Source organism: Oncorhynchus tshawytscha, linkage group LG02 (genome assembly GCF_018296145.1).
Source record: "Oncorhynchus tshawytscha isolate Ot180627B linkage group LG02, Otsh_v2.0, whole genome shotgun sequence".
Lineage (NCBI taxonomy): Eukaryota > Metazoa > Chordata > Actinopteri > Salmoniformes > Salmonidae > Oncorhynchus > Oncorhynchus tshawytscha.
Genome location: NC_056430.1, coordinates 37,436,321 through 37,451,505, shown reverse-complemented (window position 1 = coordinate 37,451,505; position 15,185 = coordinate 37,436,321). Strand labels below are relative to the sequence as shown.

General features: G+C 40.3%; 1 protein-coding gene across 4 annotated transcripts in view; it reads left to right on the top strand.

The window, feature by feature from the left end:
• The window catches only part of LOC112216385 (SPRY domain-containing protein 3), a 57,119-nt gene that overhangs the window by 31,315 nt on the left and 10,619 nt on the right, over positions 1-15,185 (top strand). For all 4 annotated transcript variants that reach the window (XR_002948310.2, XM_024376373.2, XM_024376357.2 and 1 more), the window contains exon 7: positions 6,155-6,304. Coding sequence is in view for 3 of the 4 variants with exons in the window: in XM_024376373.2 (XP_024232141.1) it covers positions 6,155-6,304 (150 nt within the window). In the remaining variant the exon portion in view is untranslated. The remainder of the gene's footprint in view (positions 1-6,154; positions 6,305-15,185) is intronic.

Below are 15,185 nucleotides of genomic sequence, written 5' to 3'. Positions count from 1 at the left end.
TTTGTCACTGGCCTACACACAATACCCCATAATGTCAATGTTTCTTTTTTTCTTTTTACAAATTAATAAAAAATGACAAGTTGAAATGTCTTGAGTCAATAAGTATTCAACCCCTTTCTTATGGCAAACCTAAATAAGTTCAGGAGTAAAAATGGGCGTAACAAGTCACAAAATAAGTTGCATGGGCCCAATGTGTGCAATAATAGTGTTAAACATGATTTTTGAAGGACTACCTCATCTCTGTACCCCACACATACAATTATCTGTAAGGTCCTTTAGTCAAGCAATACATTTAAAACACAGATTCAACCACAAAGACCAGGGAGGTTTTCACTTATTGGTAGATGGGTAAAAAATAAAAAGTAGTCAATACATTTTTTGTCCTGAATACAAAGTGTTACGTTATGGCAAATCCAATACAACACATTACTCAGTACCATGCTCCATATTTTCAAGCATAGTGGAGGCTGCATCATGTTATGGATATGCTTGTAATAGTTTTGTAAACAGAACTTCCAGGAGGCAGTCAGCTGTTGCGTACTTTAGTAGCTCAAGTAGCTATCTTGCTTGCTCATTTGCAAAGCATCATCATAACACTTGCGAATTAAATGTTTTCGGGCGGCAACAATATTTTTGGGGAATTCTGTCTTCCCTTGGCATTCATAAGTACACGGCACTGTTCGGCATGCAACATTAGATCAATGACTGTCAACACAATTACATTCTTAGTTTGACATTGAAGGAGAGACGTAGTTGTCACAAAATATGAGGTATTTTTTCGTAAGGTAGAAAGAAATTTGAGCAACAACAAAACTATTTTTGGCCAGACTTTTTGGCTATTGAATTCAATGCTTCGGGTGGCAACAATGTCATACTCTTTTTGTCCAGACAGCATCAGATACTTGGGCTACACATACTGAGACAGGGGGTTCTGTTGCGCTCACTCGGATGCTTTCTCCGGTGAGATACATTCAGCCACTTGCGAATTGAAGGATAATTATGAAACAGAGAGACAAAAGATACATTATTTTATGCGTTGTTTTATTTGTATGTATTTGGGGGGCTGGCTTCCCTTGGCATCCATAATTACACGCCACTGTTCGGCATTCAAAATTTGATCAATGACTGTCAACACAATTACATGCTTAGTTTGACACTGAAGGTGAGTTGTCACAAAAGATGAGAGGTATTTTCGGAATGTAGGAAGAAAGTAATTTGAGCAGCAATAAAACGTTTAACAGGCGATTCGTAACGTTTGAATCAATTTCCTAAACGGTGCGTTCTAATGTTGGATCGGGCCCTGTGGTCCGATGAACTTATATCTCAAGCATTTGAATCGTTACGTCCCTAATAACTCACTATATGGATTAATTTATTTCATAGTCATTTTTGCTAATCTTTATTAAGGATGTCAATCATTTCTGGCCCCACTGTATAGGTATAAAAAGAGCCTAAAAATACAATTTTCATCATGTTAAAAAAAGAAATGGGTGATACAAATGTAAAAAGCATGTCAAACGTCCTTCCTTCCAATTAAGTTTCTATATGATAACTGACAGAACAATCTGTGATACCAAAAATATTTAAGGCTATCCTGGTGTGGAATTGCTCTAAAAATGGATCCTGGCATCTGATCTTAAAGCAGGATCTCACACCTTGTGAAGTATAGTGGGGACCATGATTTGTAGCCATATTCATGCTAGGGTTGGAACTCTGTGACTGTTTGCAGTGCTTGCCCGTGTGACTGGGGGTCTTTGGCTGGATGGCTGCCTATTCTGCATCCAGCCTATGTGTAATGTGTATTGCATATGTGTGTACGTGTTGGCTCCAGCGTAGCAAAGTACTGGGGTTAAGGCTAAAACCTGCCTAGAGCGTTTAAAACAATTATTGTATTAAGAGGTGTTGACTTACCCGAGGAATGAAGGTGTCGACACAGGGCTGCATGGTTATGTTTTGCTCAGATGATGAAACCGTCTCCCACATAACATTTCTGCTGTGGCAGCCTGCAAAGGTAGCCTAGATGGTGGCTTGACATTAACTTTTTTTTAGCTACTCGTCCTTTGGACAAGTAGGATCAATTTTGTACTTGTCCTATAAAAGAAAAGGTGTGTAACACCATGGGCCAAAAAGGTGACTGTAAATTGTGTTGTATGATTCAAGGAACCACTTCACGGCAGGTAACCTAGCGGTTCAGGGTGTTGGGCCAGTAACTGAAAGGTCGCTGGTTCGAATCCCCAAAACTATGTGACAGATCTGTGCCCTTGAGCAAGGCACTTAACCCTAACATCCTGTAAGTCACTCTGCTAAATGACAAAAATGTCAAACAATTAGTATTGAATAAAGGAGAATCTCAGCTTTCCAACTGTGTTAGAATTATTTCTCAACACCCAATTTTGAGTGGTTGAGATACGGTTTTACAACCGGAGTATGTAGCATCGGTTTCATCAACTGCGCACCCTTATCAACTCAGTGTCGGCTATTTGCAGTTTTACACGAGTGCCGGTGGAAAGTTATTTTAGAAAATCGTACTTGACAATGCATTAATACATGCTATTAGGTAAACAGTTAACTAGCGAGATAACCTGCCAAACTACACTATGTTTTGGATTGGCAATCTAGTTAATCTGTTGTAGGCTATATCATTATTTTAGCTGCTGTGCAATGTCTCTCTCTCTCCTCTGACAACTGCCCACTCACACTGGCTATAACTGGGCAAATAACTCAATAATTAGACATCAATATCCAGAAATGTGTACATGCAGCTAGGCTCGCGTTGATCTAAAAAAAAACGCATTTCGCGACTGCATGATTGAAACGGTTTCTGCCTGTCAATGCAGGCCTACAATAAGATATTGGGAAGACCGTGCGTAACACATTGCACAGTGGAAACGGATCAATTTCTGATCAGGTTCTGAGCCGAATTGTTTGATTGTGTGATTGTCCATTCAGACAACTTAAATCTATAATCTGCTTGTCCGACAATTTTCTTTATTTTCCCCGGGCAAGCGGACATGCGTTAATGTCGAGTCCTGCCTGCCATCTCCATCTCTTCATTGTCTCCAACCCCACACCTACCCTCAGGATGAGCTTATTTGCTCTGGTAATGACTGGGTGTTCACTACGGACTGGAGTGATCAGTCAAGCTGACGTGCTAAGAGACATATTTATGGGAACTCCTTAGAAACCTGGACAGAGCAGGTGTTACAGGCACGACATGTACCTACACTCGGAGAGAGAGAGAAATAGCATGGAGGACAACAAAAATCAGATTCCACTCTGCAGAGCCATGGGTAAACTTGCAGCATTTCTTGGTCATTCTCTAATGCTAGAGATGCTTCTACCTGTCATGATGCCTATGACCTTAGGGGGATCTGCTCTAATCTGCTCTAATCTTTGCTCATTGTTTCAACAGGAATGTTATTTTCCATCAAAAAATGTCATCTGAAAGCTGTGCCCGTACCAGGTTCATAGTGCTTTATTCTTATTTTTTATACATGTGTGGTTGGTTCCATTTAAATGTGCATTGGAATAACTATTGAAATTACACAAAATGTTGGATAAGCTATTTGCAGTGAGTCATGATTAAAGTTTACCAAGGTCAGCCCTGCCACTGCAGACAAATTGACACAGATAGATAAGTAAACGGCCATCTCACTGCACCTGTTGCTGGGGCAGCGAGCAGGTCCAAAAAAAGAATCCCTTTACCTTGCCTTACCGACATCCCTTTATATACACACACGCACACGCACACGCACACACACACATCATGAGGATCAGAGAGAGAGAGATTTAGGGATGTCATCACACCCACCGGATCCTGCTGACTGCCACAGGGAGAGCCAGCTACGGTAAATCAGTGACCACACACACTATTACTCAGCATCAGGAAGGTGTCATTAGACTGTACCTAGGAGCCCTATTTGGTCTTCAAAGACGCAGGCATGATAGATGGAAAAAACCATCACAACCATCAATATTGTATTTTTCTTTTTTATTCAAAGTTCAGGAGGTCAAGGTGAAAGGGGGAGGAATAGGAAGAGAAAAGTGAAAGGCCAAAAAAGAGCTATCTGGTAAAACGGTAATTGCTCTACAGAGAGGAAAGAGAAAATGTGGCGTTGACAGATTGTCGTGAAGTAATAATAATGATAATTATTTTTTCCCTGCGTTTTATTTACAGTACTTGTCTGCTCTCTTTGCTAGTCAGGGCAGAGGGAAAGGGTCACACAGTGTTCCTGGCATAAATCACACACACACACACACATACCATGTACGTTAATCCTTTTACACCTCACAAGCACACATGTCACGGCTGTTCTTGTCAAATTGTTATTTTTCCTCCCTCTTGATATGAAGTATTTGTTTGAGGTGGGAACCATGGTTCTCTGGCAGACCTAAAGCATGTCTAGAGAGTCGGGCCTACCCATGACTGATTCAGGTCACATTGGAGTAATTATCAGTTATATATGCTGAATGTAGTTAGCGAACGACAAGGAAACTAAGCTATTACAGGATATGAGGTCATGAGGCAGATAGACTACCTGATTGAATTGTGTTGATATGACCGGGACCTCAGTGTGACCTCGGATAAATGTTTGTTTATGCTTGTTTTGTACTCTATCAATGAGATGAGTACCTCAGTCACCTTTGACCTCATAGCTCCTCTGTTTTGTCATCTGGACTGGTAAGTGGTTGTTTTCTTTATGGCCACCACATGTTCGCTAGTCGACCATTTCATTCGTCACATTAGCTTTAACCTGCGAACACTTTCCTGGACAATTACAGTACTCTACTTTCTACGCTGATGTGTTCCTGTCAGCCCTACAGATTCTGATCAAGTCACGCCAGAGGGCTCCAGGCCCACAAGTCTGGTTGCAATCAGAGAGACTTTCTTATGTTTGAGAGGGTTTTACCTGGTGGGCCTTATGCCTGTTCCAATTGGATTGTCTTTATGATAAATGGTTATAAAAAGCACTTTAGGATGAGTCAAGCGGAACTGTTAAATTTAATAGATAGTCGAAAAGATTCTCATGTCTCTCACCCTCATGACCTGGCCCTTAAAAGCCTTCAAGAGCCCATGGCCCCATCAACCTCTCCTGCTGAAATATTCCTATGTGATAAAATTAAATCAAATGTTATTTGTCACATGCGCCGAATACAACCGGTGTAGACCTTACAGTGAAATGTTTACTTACAAGTCCTTAACAAACAATTCAGGTTTAACAAAAATAAGTGTGAAGTAAAAAATAGAGAAATAAAAAATACAAGTTTTAAAAAATTCAAGAGCAGCAATCAGAGTCAATGGGTACCGGTACAGAGTCAATGTGTGGGGACACCGGTTAGTCGAGGGCATATGTGAGGGTATATGTGTGAGTGTGTCTGTACATGTCTGTCTGATTCTGTGGTTTTATAAACACCACAGAGAGAAGATCTATTGTTACCTAAATCCTAAATTCGGCCAAGGTACAAATGTTACATTCACCCTGAAAACTGTTTTGAGGTATTGTCTTCATTATAACTGAGCATAGTTTAAGGTAATTATTACAACTCTATATCCTGGTTGTTTTTCTTTCTTCCTCAGATTAAATGAGAATAAACACATAGATTGCAGACCAATATTTACAAGTTTGTAATTTTGAGTCAAGAGTGTGTTTTTACCTTTCAGTAGAAAAGGACAGAGGGAAAGGGTCACACACAGTGCATCCTGGCACAAATCACACACACACACACACACACACACCCATACCAGGGCAGCAGGTTGGGCCAGTAACCGAAAGGTTTCTAGATCGAATCCCCGAGCTGTAAGGTAAAAATCTGTCGTTCTGTCCCTGAACAAGGCAGTTAACCCACTGTTCCTAGGCCGTCACTGTCAATAAGATTTTTTTTTCTTAACAGACTTAGTTAAATAAAGGTTCAATTAAACTTTTTAAAATTAAAATATCTTAAATTGTCTATTGTTCTTGTCCTGGGGTTTTGTGTGTTGAGGAGAACGTGCTTATTCTCTTCATCCCGGGCCTGTATCATTAATTATGTTAAATGGTACTGAATGTACTTTGTTGAGCTAGTGGGTTTGTGCAATGTTAATTTCAATGAGTTTATTTATTTGTAGATACAGTATTTGCCTTATTGTGATGTGCGATGCCATCCTCCTCCTCAGTTGCTGGAGTACGTGGGTAAAGGGAAGAGCATTGTGGATGTGGGTTTGGCCCAATCCCGTCTACCACTCAACACACGCTGCCACTACTACGAACTGGAGATCACCGACGCAGGAGAGAAGTGCTACATCGCCCTGGGACTAGCACGCAGGGTATGTATCCTTATCATAGTTTTATTTTTATGTCTTTTCTTGGCAGTAAAGAGCAAAAGGGAAGTAAGGAAGAGAAATGGTGTGCTAGAACGGCAGACATCATCTGGATTCGAACCCATTCCAGAGTACTGGCATACATGTGTGCTCTGAAGGCAGCGGCAGTAACCGCTAGATCACCTCAGGCCACTTCCTCATACATTATCATCATCATTGTCATCATTCATTGCTATTATCACTAGTCATTATCACCAGCATAATGAACATCAAGAACACTATTATTATCATCATTAGCCAGCCTATAATGAGTCTATCAGAGTTTGTGAAACATGTTATACTTCCATAGCATTCTACGGTTCTTAATACAGAAATATCTACTTTACATAAGTATTCACACCCTTGAGTCAATACATGTTAAAATCACCTTTGGAAGCGATTACAGCTTTCTGGGTAAGTCTAAGAGCTTTGCACACCAGGATTGTACAATATTTATACAAAAACTCTTCAAGCTCTGTCAAGTTGTTTTTTGATCAGTCATTTTCAAGTCTTGACATAGATTTTGAAGTCGATTTAAGTCAAAACTGTAACTAGGCCTCTCAAGAACATTCAATGTTTTCTTAGTAAGCAACTCCAGTGTATATTTGGTCTTGTATTTGAGTTTATTGTCCTGCTGAAAGGTAAATTCATCTCTCAGTGTCTGGTGGAATGTAGACTGAACTAGGTTTTCCTCTAGGATTTTGCCTGTGCTTAGTTCCATTCAGTTTCTTTTTTATCCTGAAAAACAAACATAACACTTTGTATTCAGAACAAAAAGTAAATTGTTGTGCAATATTATTTGCAGTATTACTTTAGTGCTTGTTGCAAACAGGATGCCTTGGAATATTTTTTATTCTGTATAGGCTTCCTTTTTTTTTACTCTGTCTATTAGGTTAGTATTGTGGAGTACCTACAATGGTCTTGAGCCATCATCAGTTTTCTCCTATAACTGTTTTAAAGTCACCATTGGCTTCATGGTGAAATCCCTTAGCTGTTTCCTTCCTCGCCGGCAACTGAGTTAGGAAGGACACCTGTATATGTGTAGTGACTGGGTGTACCATCCAAGGCTTAATTAATAACTTTACCATGCTCAAAGGGATATTTAATGTCTGATTTTTTATCTACCAATCTACCAATAGGTGACCTTCTTTGCGAGGCATTGGAACACCTCCCTGGTCTTTGTGGTTGAAGCTGTGTTTGAAATGTACTGCTCGACTGAGGGACCTTATAGATAATTGTATGTGTGGGGTACAGAGATAAGGTAGTCATTCAAAAAGTCATGTTAGACACTATAATTGCACACAGAGTCCATGCAATTTATTATGTGACTTGTTAGGCACATTTTTACTTCTAAACGTATTTAGGCTTGCCATGAAAAAGGGGTTGAATACTTATTGACATTTCAGCCTTTCATTTTTAATACATTTGTGAACATTTATAAAACATAATTCCACTTTGACATCATGGGGTATTGTGTGTAGGCCAGTGACAGAAAATCTAAATTCAAACAAAATGTGGAGAAAGTCCAGGGGTATGAATACTTTCCTAAGGCACTGTGTGAGCCCCCCCCCCACACATCTGTTGTACAAATTCTGGATGTGCATTTGAAGATATTTGCAGGCCTCAATCCCAAAGGAATGGGTACCAACTGAAAAGATGGAATTAGGCTAGATGCCAATTAAACCTTAATTTTGGGGTGAAAAGGAGGTTAAAGGAAAGGCAGGGGTAGGTTAGTTGTTTAACCAGTCAGTGTCTTTGGTCAAATGTTGCTGTCATGTTGCTTATCTCGTTAGCCAAGCCATGATGATCCTATCCTCTTTCAACTATTTCTCCTCCGCTTCAGTACCTAAAGTGGGGCAAAAAAGTATTTAATCAGCCACCAATTGTGCAAGTTCTCCCACTTAAAAAGATGAGAGAGGCCTGTAATTTTCATCATAGGTACACTTCAACTATGACAGACAAAATGAGAAGAAAAAAAATCCAGAAAATCACATTGTAGGATTTTTAATGAATTTATTTGCAAATTATGGTGGAAAATAAGTATTTGGTCAATAACAAAAGTTTCTCAATACGTTTTCTGTAAGTCTTCACAAGGTTTTCACACACTGTTGCTGGTATTTTGGCCCATTCCTCCATGCAGATCTCCTCTAGAGCAGTGATGTTTTGGGGCTGTTAATGGGCAACACGGACTTTCAACTCCCTCCAAAGATTTTCTATGGGGTTGAGATCTGGAGACTGGCTAGGCCACTCCAGGACCTTGAAATGCTTCTTACGAAGCCACTCCTTCGTTGCCCGGGCGGTGTGTTTGGGATCATTGTCAAGCTGAAAGACCCAGCCACTTTTCATCTTCAATGCCCTTGCTGATGGAAGGAGGTTTTCACTCAAAATCTCACGATACATGGCCCCATTCATTCTTTCCTTTACACGGATAAGTCGTCCTGGTCCCTTTGCAGAAAAACAGCCCCAAAGCATGATGTTTCCACCCCCATGCTTCACAGTAGGTATGGTGTTCTTTGGATGCAACTCAGCATTCTTTGTCCTCCAAACACGACGAGTTGAGTTTTTACCAAAAAGTTATATTTTGGTTTCATCTGACCATATGACATTCTTCCAATCTTCTTCTGGATCATCCAAATGCTCTCTAGCAAACTTCAGACGGGCCTGGACATGTACTGGCTTAAGCAGGGGGACATGTCTGGCACTGCAGGATTTGAGTCCCTGGCGGCGTAGTGTGTTACTGATGGTAGGCTTTGTTACTTTGGTCCCAGCTCTCTGCAGGTCATTCACTAGGTCCCCCTGTGTGGTTCTGGGATTTTTGCTCACCATTCTTGTGATCATTTTGACCCCCTGTGCGTGGAGCCCCAGATCGAGGGAGATTATCAGTGGTCTTGTATCTCTTCCATTTCCTAATAATTGCTCCCACAGTTGATTTCTTCAAACCAAGCTGCTTACCTATTGCAGATTCAGTCTTCCCAGCCTGGTGCAGGTCTACAATTTTGTTTCTGGTGTCCTTTGACAGCTCTTTGGTCTTGGCCATAGTGGAGTTTGGAGTGTAACTGTTTGAGGTTGTGGACAGGTGTCTTTTATACTGATAACAAGTTCAAACAGGTGCCATTAATACAGGTAACGAGTGGAGGACAGAGGAGCCTCTTAAAGAAGAAGTTACAGGTCTGTGAGAGCCATAAATCTTGCTTGTTTGTAGGTGACCAAATACTTATTTTCCGCCATAATTTGCAAATTAAATTCATTCAAAATCCTACAATGTGATTTGTTGGATTTTTTTTCTAATTTTGTCTGTCATAGTTGAAGTGTACCTATGATGAAAATTACAGGCCTCTCTCATCTTTTTAAGTGGGAGAACTTGCACAATTGGTGGCTGACTAAATACTTTTTTGCCCCACTGTACTTCCACCCCATTCCGAGCGATGGATGATGGAAAGGGGAAAGTGAACAACAAATAAATAATGTGTCATTTGAACCCCTCATTTGGTTTTCCACAGAAAACACAGGCTGTTCCATTTACATGCTAACCCACCGTGCTAACATGACAGCAACACTGATTGAAGTGGAGTGTGGGAAATGTGCTGTATCGGACCAAGTCTCCACCTCACAAGATTAGACACTTATCTACCCTTTTTCTTTTTTCTTTCTCTTTTTCTCTGTTCTCTCTAATTATCCATGTATCTCAGCTTTTTTCTTCTTCTGTTACTCAAGGCATGCATTGTTTATTTCACTATTTCCAACTGAATGACAACTTTCACGGTGTGACAGTTTTCTAACCATGGCTATTTAGCCGCTAGGTAGCTGGGCATTTTTGTCTGTTGAGGTGGTTACCACTGAGTTTCACCATAAAAAGCAAAGTATGCAGCAAGTGTTTGCGTCCTCTGGGTTAGAAAGATCAAGTTGATAATATCATAGAAAATTCTTAAGTTAATATCCTAAATTAATTAATTCGGTCCCTTTCCAACGGTGTGTCTCTCTTTGTAATGTTATTACAGCGTTTATCTCCATATTGTGGAAATATCATCTGCCAGGCCGTTAAGAGTGGGCTTGTGTAATGACTGTCTGCTCAACACAGAGATACCTGAACTTGTTATGACATCAGAGATTTAATCAACATGGAGATCTTCACATCCTGTTTAATGTAAATTAATGTCTTCCTACTTCAGATATGTCAGTTATTTGATCAGATAAGAGAACCTGGAAATAAGAGCCCTTAGATACTGCTGGATTCTTGTGGAACTTTTTTTGACTGCATCTGGATCTCCCATTCTTGCAACATCATGAAGAGTTTCAAATAGGTTACAGTTCAAATAGCCCTCCCCATTTCAGAAAACAAAGGAGAGTAGGGCTGCTCAACAACAAATGTCAGGAATTCCATAATAGGGCTTACCCAGGAAAAACCACAAATTACTTACTCAGAGGAGAAACGTCAGGATATCTGTGCTTCATCAGAATATGGAACAAAGCCTGAGGGTAAGAAGTAAATCTCAGTCTGTTTTTTTGAGTGCTCCAACTCCTGTTTGTCATGAATTAGTCATTTTGGAAGTTTGTTCCATGTGTGTTGTAAGGATGTGTTGTACCCAGACAATGACAATGACTGTAAATCATCCATTGGGTGTTGCGGCAAAACCATCCTGATGTTACGTTTGGCCATCTCATCTACCTTTGATCAAGTCCACACCCTGAGAAATGCCAGAGCAATGTTCATGTGGACGAGGGCAAAAGAATAGAGCTCTGTGATTTCACTGATTAGTTTTCCTAGGAAATGTTTTCTGGCGCAGTTTGCTGTTCTGGTGGGGGATCTTAAATCTATCAGTCTGACAGAGGTGGACGTCATCCCCGTTCAGAAACCATTTACATTTTAGTAATTTAGCAGACTTTAATTTCCAGGACAACTTGCAGTAGTGCATTTGGAAAATATTCAGACCCCTTGACTTTTTCCACATTTGGATAAATTATAGCTTTATTCTAAAATTGATTAAATAAATAATAAATCCTCATCAATATACACACAAAACCCCATAATGACATAGTGAAAACAGGTTTTTACAAATTTTTGCAAATTTACTAAAAACAGAAATACCTTATTTAAATACAGTAAGTATTCAGACCCTTTGTTATGAGACTCGAAATTGAGCTCGGAAGCATCCTGTTTCCATTGATCATCCTTGAGATGATTCTAGAACTTGATTGGAGAGTCCAGCATTGGTAAATTCAATTGATTGGACATGATTTGGAAAGGCACACACATATCTATATAAGGTCCCACAGTTGACAGTGCATGTCAGAGCAAAACCAAGCCGAAGGAATTGTCCGTAGAGCTCCGAGACAGGATTGTATCGAGACACAGATCTGGGGAAGGGTACTAAAACATTTCTGCAGCATTGAATGTTTGGAACCACCACGACTCTTCCTAGAGTTGGCCGCTTGGCTAAACTGAGCAATCGGGGGAGAAGGGCCTTGGTCAGGGAGGTGGCCAAGGCTCTGACAGAGCTCTAGAGTTCCTCTGTGGAGATGGGAGAAACTTCCAGACGGACAACCATCTCTGTATCACTCCACCAATCAGGCCACTCCTCAGTAAAAGGCACATGAAATCCCACTTGGAGTTTGCCAGAAGGCACCTAAAGGAGGTGTGATGGTGTGGGGGTGCTTTGCTGGTGACATTGTCAGTGATTTATTTAGAATTCAATGCACACTTAACCAGCATGGCTACCACAGTGTTATGCATTCAGCATTCTGCAGCGATACGCCATCCCATCTGCTTTGCACTTAGTGGGACTATCATTTGATTTTCAACAGGACAATGACCCAACACACCTCCAGATTGTGTAGGGGCTATTTGATCGAGAAGGAGAGTGATGGAGTACTGAATCAGATTACCTGGCCTCTACAATCACCCGACCTCAACCCAGTTGAGATGGTTTGGGATGAGTTGGACTGCAGAGTGAAGGAAAAGCATCCAACAAGTGCTCAGCATATGTGGGAACTCCTTCAAGACTGTTGGAAAAGTATTCCAGGTGAAGCTGGTTGAGAGAATCCCAAGAGTGTACAAAGCTGTCATCAAGGCAAATGGTGGCTACTTTGAAGAATCTAAAATATATTTTGTTTTGTTAAACTATTTTTTTGTTAACCACATGATTCCATATGTGTTATTTCATAGTTTTGATGTCTTCACTATTATTCTACAATTTAGAAAATAGTAAAACAAATAAAAACCCTTGAATGTGTCACTCCCTGACCATAGAGAGCCCTTGGTGTTGTAGGTCAAGGTGTGACTAGGGGGGAGTTCTAGTTTTCCTATTTCTATGTTGGTGTACTTGTATGGTTCCCAATTAGAGGCAGCTGATTATCTTTGTCTCTAATTGGGGGTCATACTTAAGTTCTCCATTGTTCCCACCTGGGTTGTGGGATATTGTTTGTGCGTGTGCACTACGTAAATCACGTTTTGATGCTTGTTTATGGTTTTTGTTTGAAAGTTTCACTTCAATTAAAGATATGGAACTCAACATACGTTGCGCATTGGTCCGACCTTTTCAACAACCGTGACAGAATGAGTAGGCGTGTCCAAACTTTGACTGGTACTGTATTTGTAATAAATTAGCCAACATTTCTAAAAACCTGTTTTTGCTTTGTCATTATGGAGTACTGTGTGTAGATTGATGAGGGGAAAAAAACAATTTAATATGTTTTAGAATAAGGCTGTAACGTAAGAAAATGTGGAAGAATTTTACATTTTTGATATTGGTCCCCTGTAGTAATTGAACCCACAACCCTGGCGTTGCAAGCACCATTCTTTGTCAACTGTGTCATATGGGCCCACTTCTGGTAAAGGCAGATCATTGACAACTTTGCCTCCTCTTTTTATTAGAGAATGACGGGATGGTGTGATACGCATTCCTGTGTCACTCTCTCTGTCCCTCTGATTCTCTGTGAAGATTCTGTTGATTTGCACTTGCGCAAGGATAAGACTGTCTGCTAACTACATGATAAAAAAAATTATATTTTTAATCCCTTGGATCATAATCTCACTCAATCTTCTCTTCCTCCCATCTCTCCATTTCTCTATCTTTTTCCCTCAACCTTCCATTGCCTCACCTGTCCATCTCCATACGTCTCCACTATTTTACCCTCTCTTTATCAACTGTCCTCTCCCCCCTGTGTCTATCTTTCCATCTCTACCAGTAAAGCCCTTGGCACAAAAGCAGCTCTCTTCTCATTCTTCGCAATAAGAGTTAGCATTAGTCATTACTTAGTGGCTCCACAGTACGTCTTTGTTAGTGTGTGTTACAGTGAACAATACCAGCATAGAGGATAGGGCTGTTAGCTCCGGTGTCGCCATCCCCAGGTGAGGTTACCCACTGTGTTAAAGATTAGCATCTGAGTGTTTTGAGAAAGCTGTTTTATCAATGGATAGTGGTTTCTGTTAACGCTTATTTAAAAAAAAAAAAGTGTTTTCAGAGTTGCAGTGACTCATCAAAGTGTTTTATGGCTGCAAATCCAGACCCTTTTAATGGCTATCTGTATCAAAATATATTGCAGAGATAGAGGTGGAGTAGAGTGGGATGGGGGAAGAACTAGAAAGAATGAAGTGTTTCAACCTAATCTAAATGTTCTTATCGGTCCTGTATGAGGACATCCTTTGTATGGGCTGATGGACAGGGTGCACCCTGGGACTGGGAAAGACTGTGCCCCATTAAGTGTGACTCATCCTCAGATCTTATCAGAAACAACACTTAGCCTCTGTAGGGATTTCTGTTAAATCACCTGGGGGCTCAATGGAGCATTTGCAGGAAACTGAATCAATGAATCACACACACACACTATTAATCAGTATCAGGAAGGTGTCATTAGACATACAGTACGCATACATAGTATGAGGGTCGTTCCACCTCAAAAAGCGCAAGAAAGATTTCAACACCCACCATCTCAGATTGTTCTGAAATTGTTTCTGTAGTTAGTAACATATGATTAGCATTCTTGAAACATTTTGTTTACATTTTATTTTCTGAGAAATTAAGCTATCCAATGGCATCCATTTTAATATATTGGATACAGATAATTGTTACTCCCTGACCTTAGAGAGCTTTTTATGTCTTTTGATTTGGTCAGGGTGGGATTTGGGTGGGCATTCTATGTTAATTTTTATATGTTTTTGCCGGGTATGGTTATCCATCAGGGACAGCTGTCTATCGTTGTCTCTGATTGGGAACCATACTTAGGTAGCCTTTTCCCACCTGTGTTTTGTGGGTAGTTTTCTGTTTTGTGTCTGCACCAGACAGAACTGTTTTGTTTTTGTTCCATTTTGTTATTTTGTCTCAGTGTTCAGTTTAAATTATCATTAACACGTACCACGCGGCGCTTTGGTCCACTCCTTCTTCATGCAACGACGAGCGTGACAATATTCAATAAATATAGTACCCAAGATCTGATTTGGACCAAACTTCTTCCTACCAATGAATAAGACATAAGGAATCCCCCCCCAACAATTCAAAATCCACCTACGGAATCCCCACACCCCATGCCAATCCCACCCCAACAAACAGTATATAATATCAGTTCTCTGTTTTGACAAGTAGTATGAAGCTGTGGCTTGGAGTATTGCTTCGCCATACTATGTCATGAATCTGGAGACATTTTTTTCCCCAGCTCAGAAAAATTAGTAATTGAAGTCACTTGCATTATTTACCATAAAGTAGTGTGAATGTACCAGGTTTTGACCACTAAATGCCACTGATCTTACTATACCGCCACACTCTTTTGTCCATTTTGCTGGTCTCTTATGTTTATGAAATAGATCACAACATTTCCTTTGCAACTTGGGCAGAAAACCAATAGATTTGTCTAA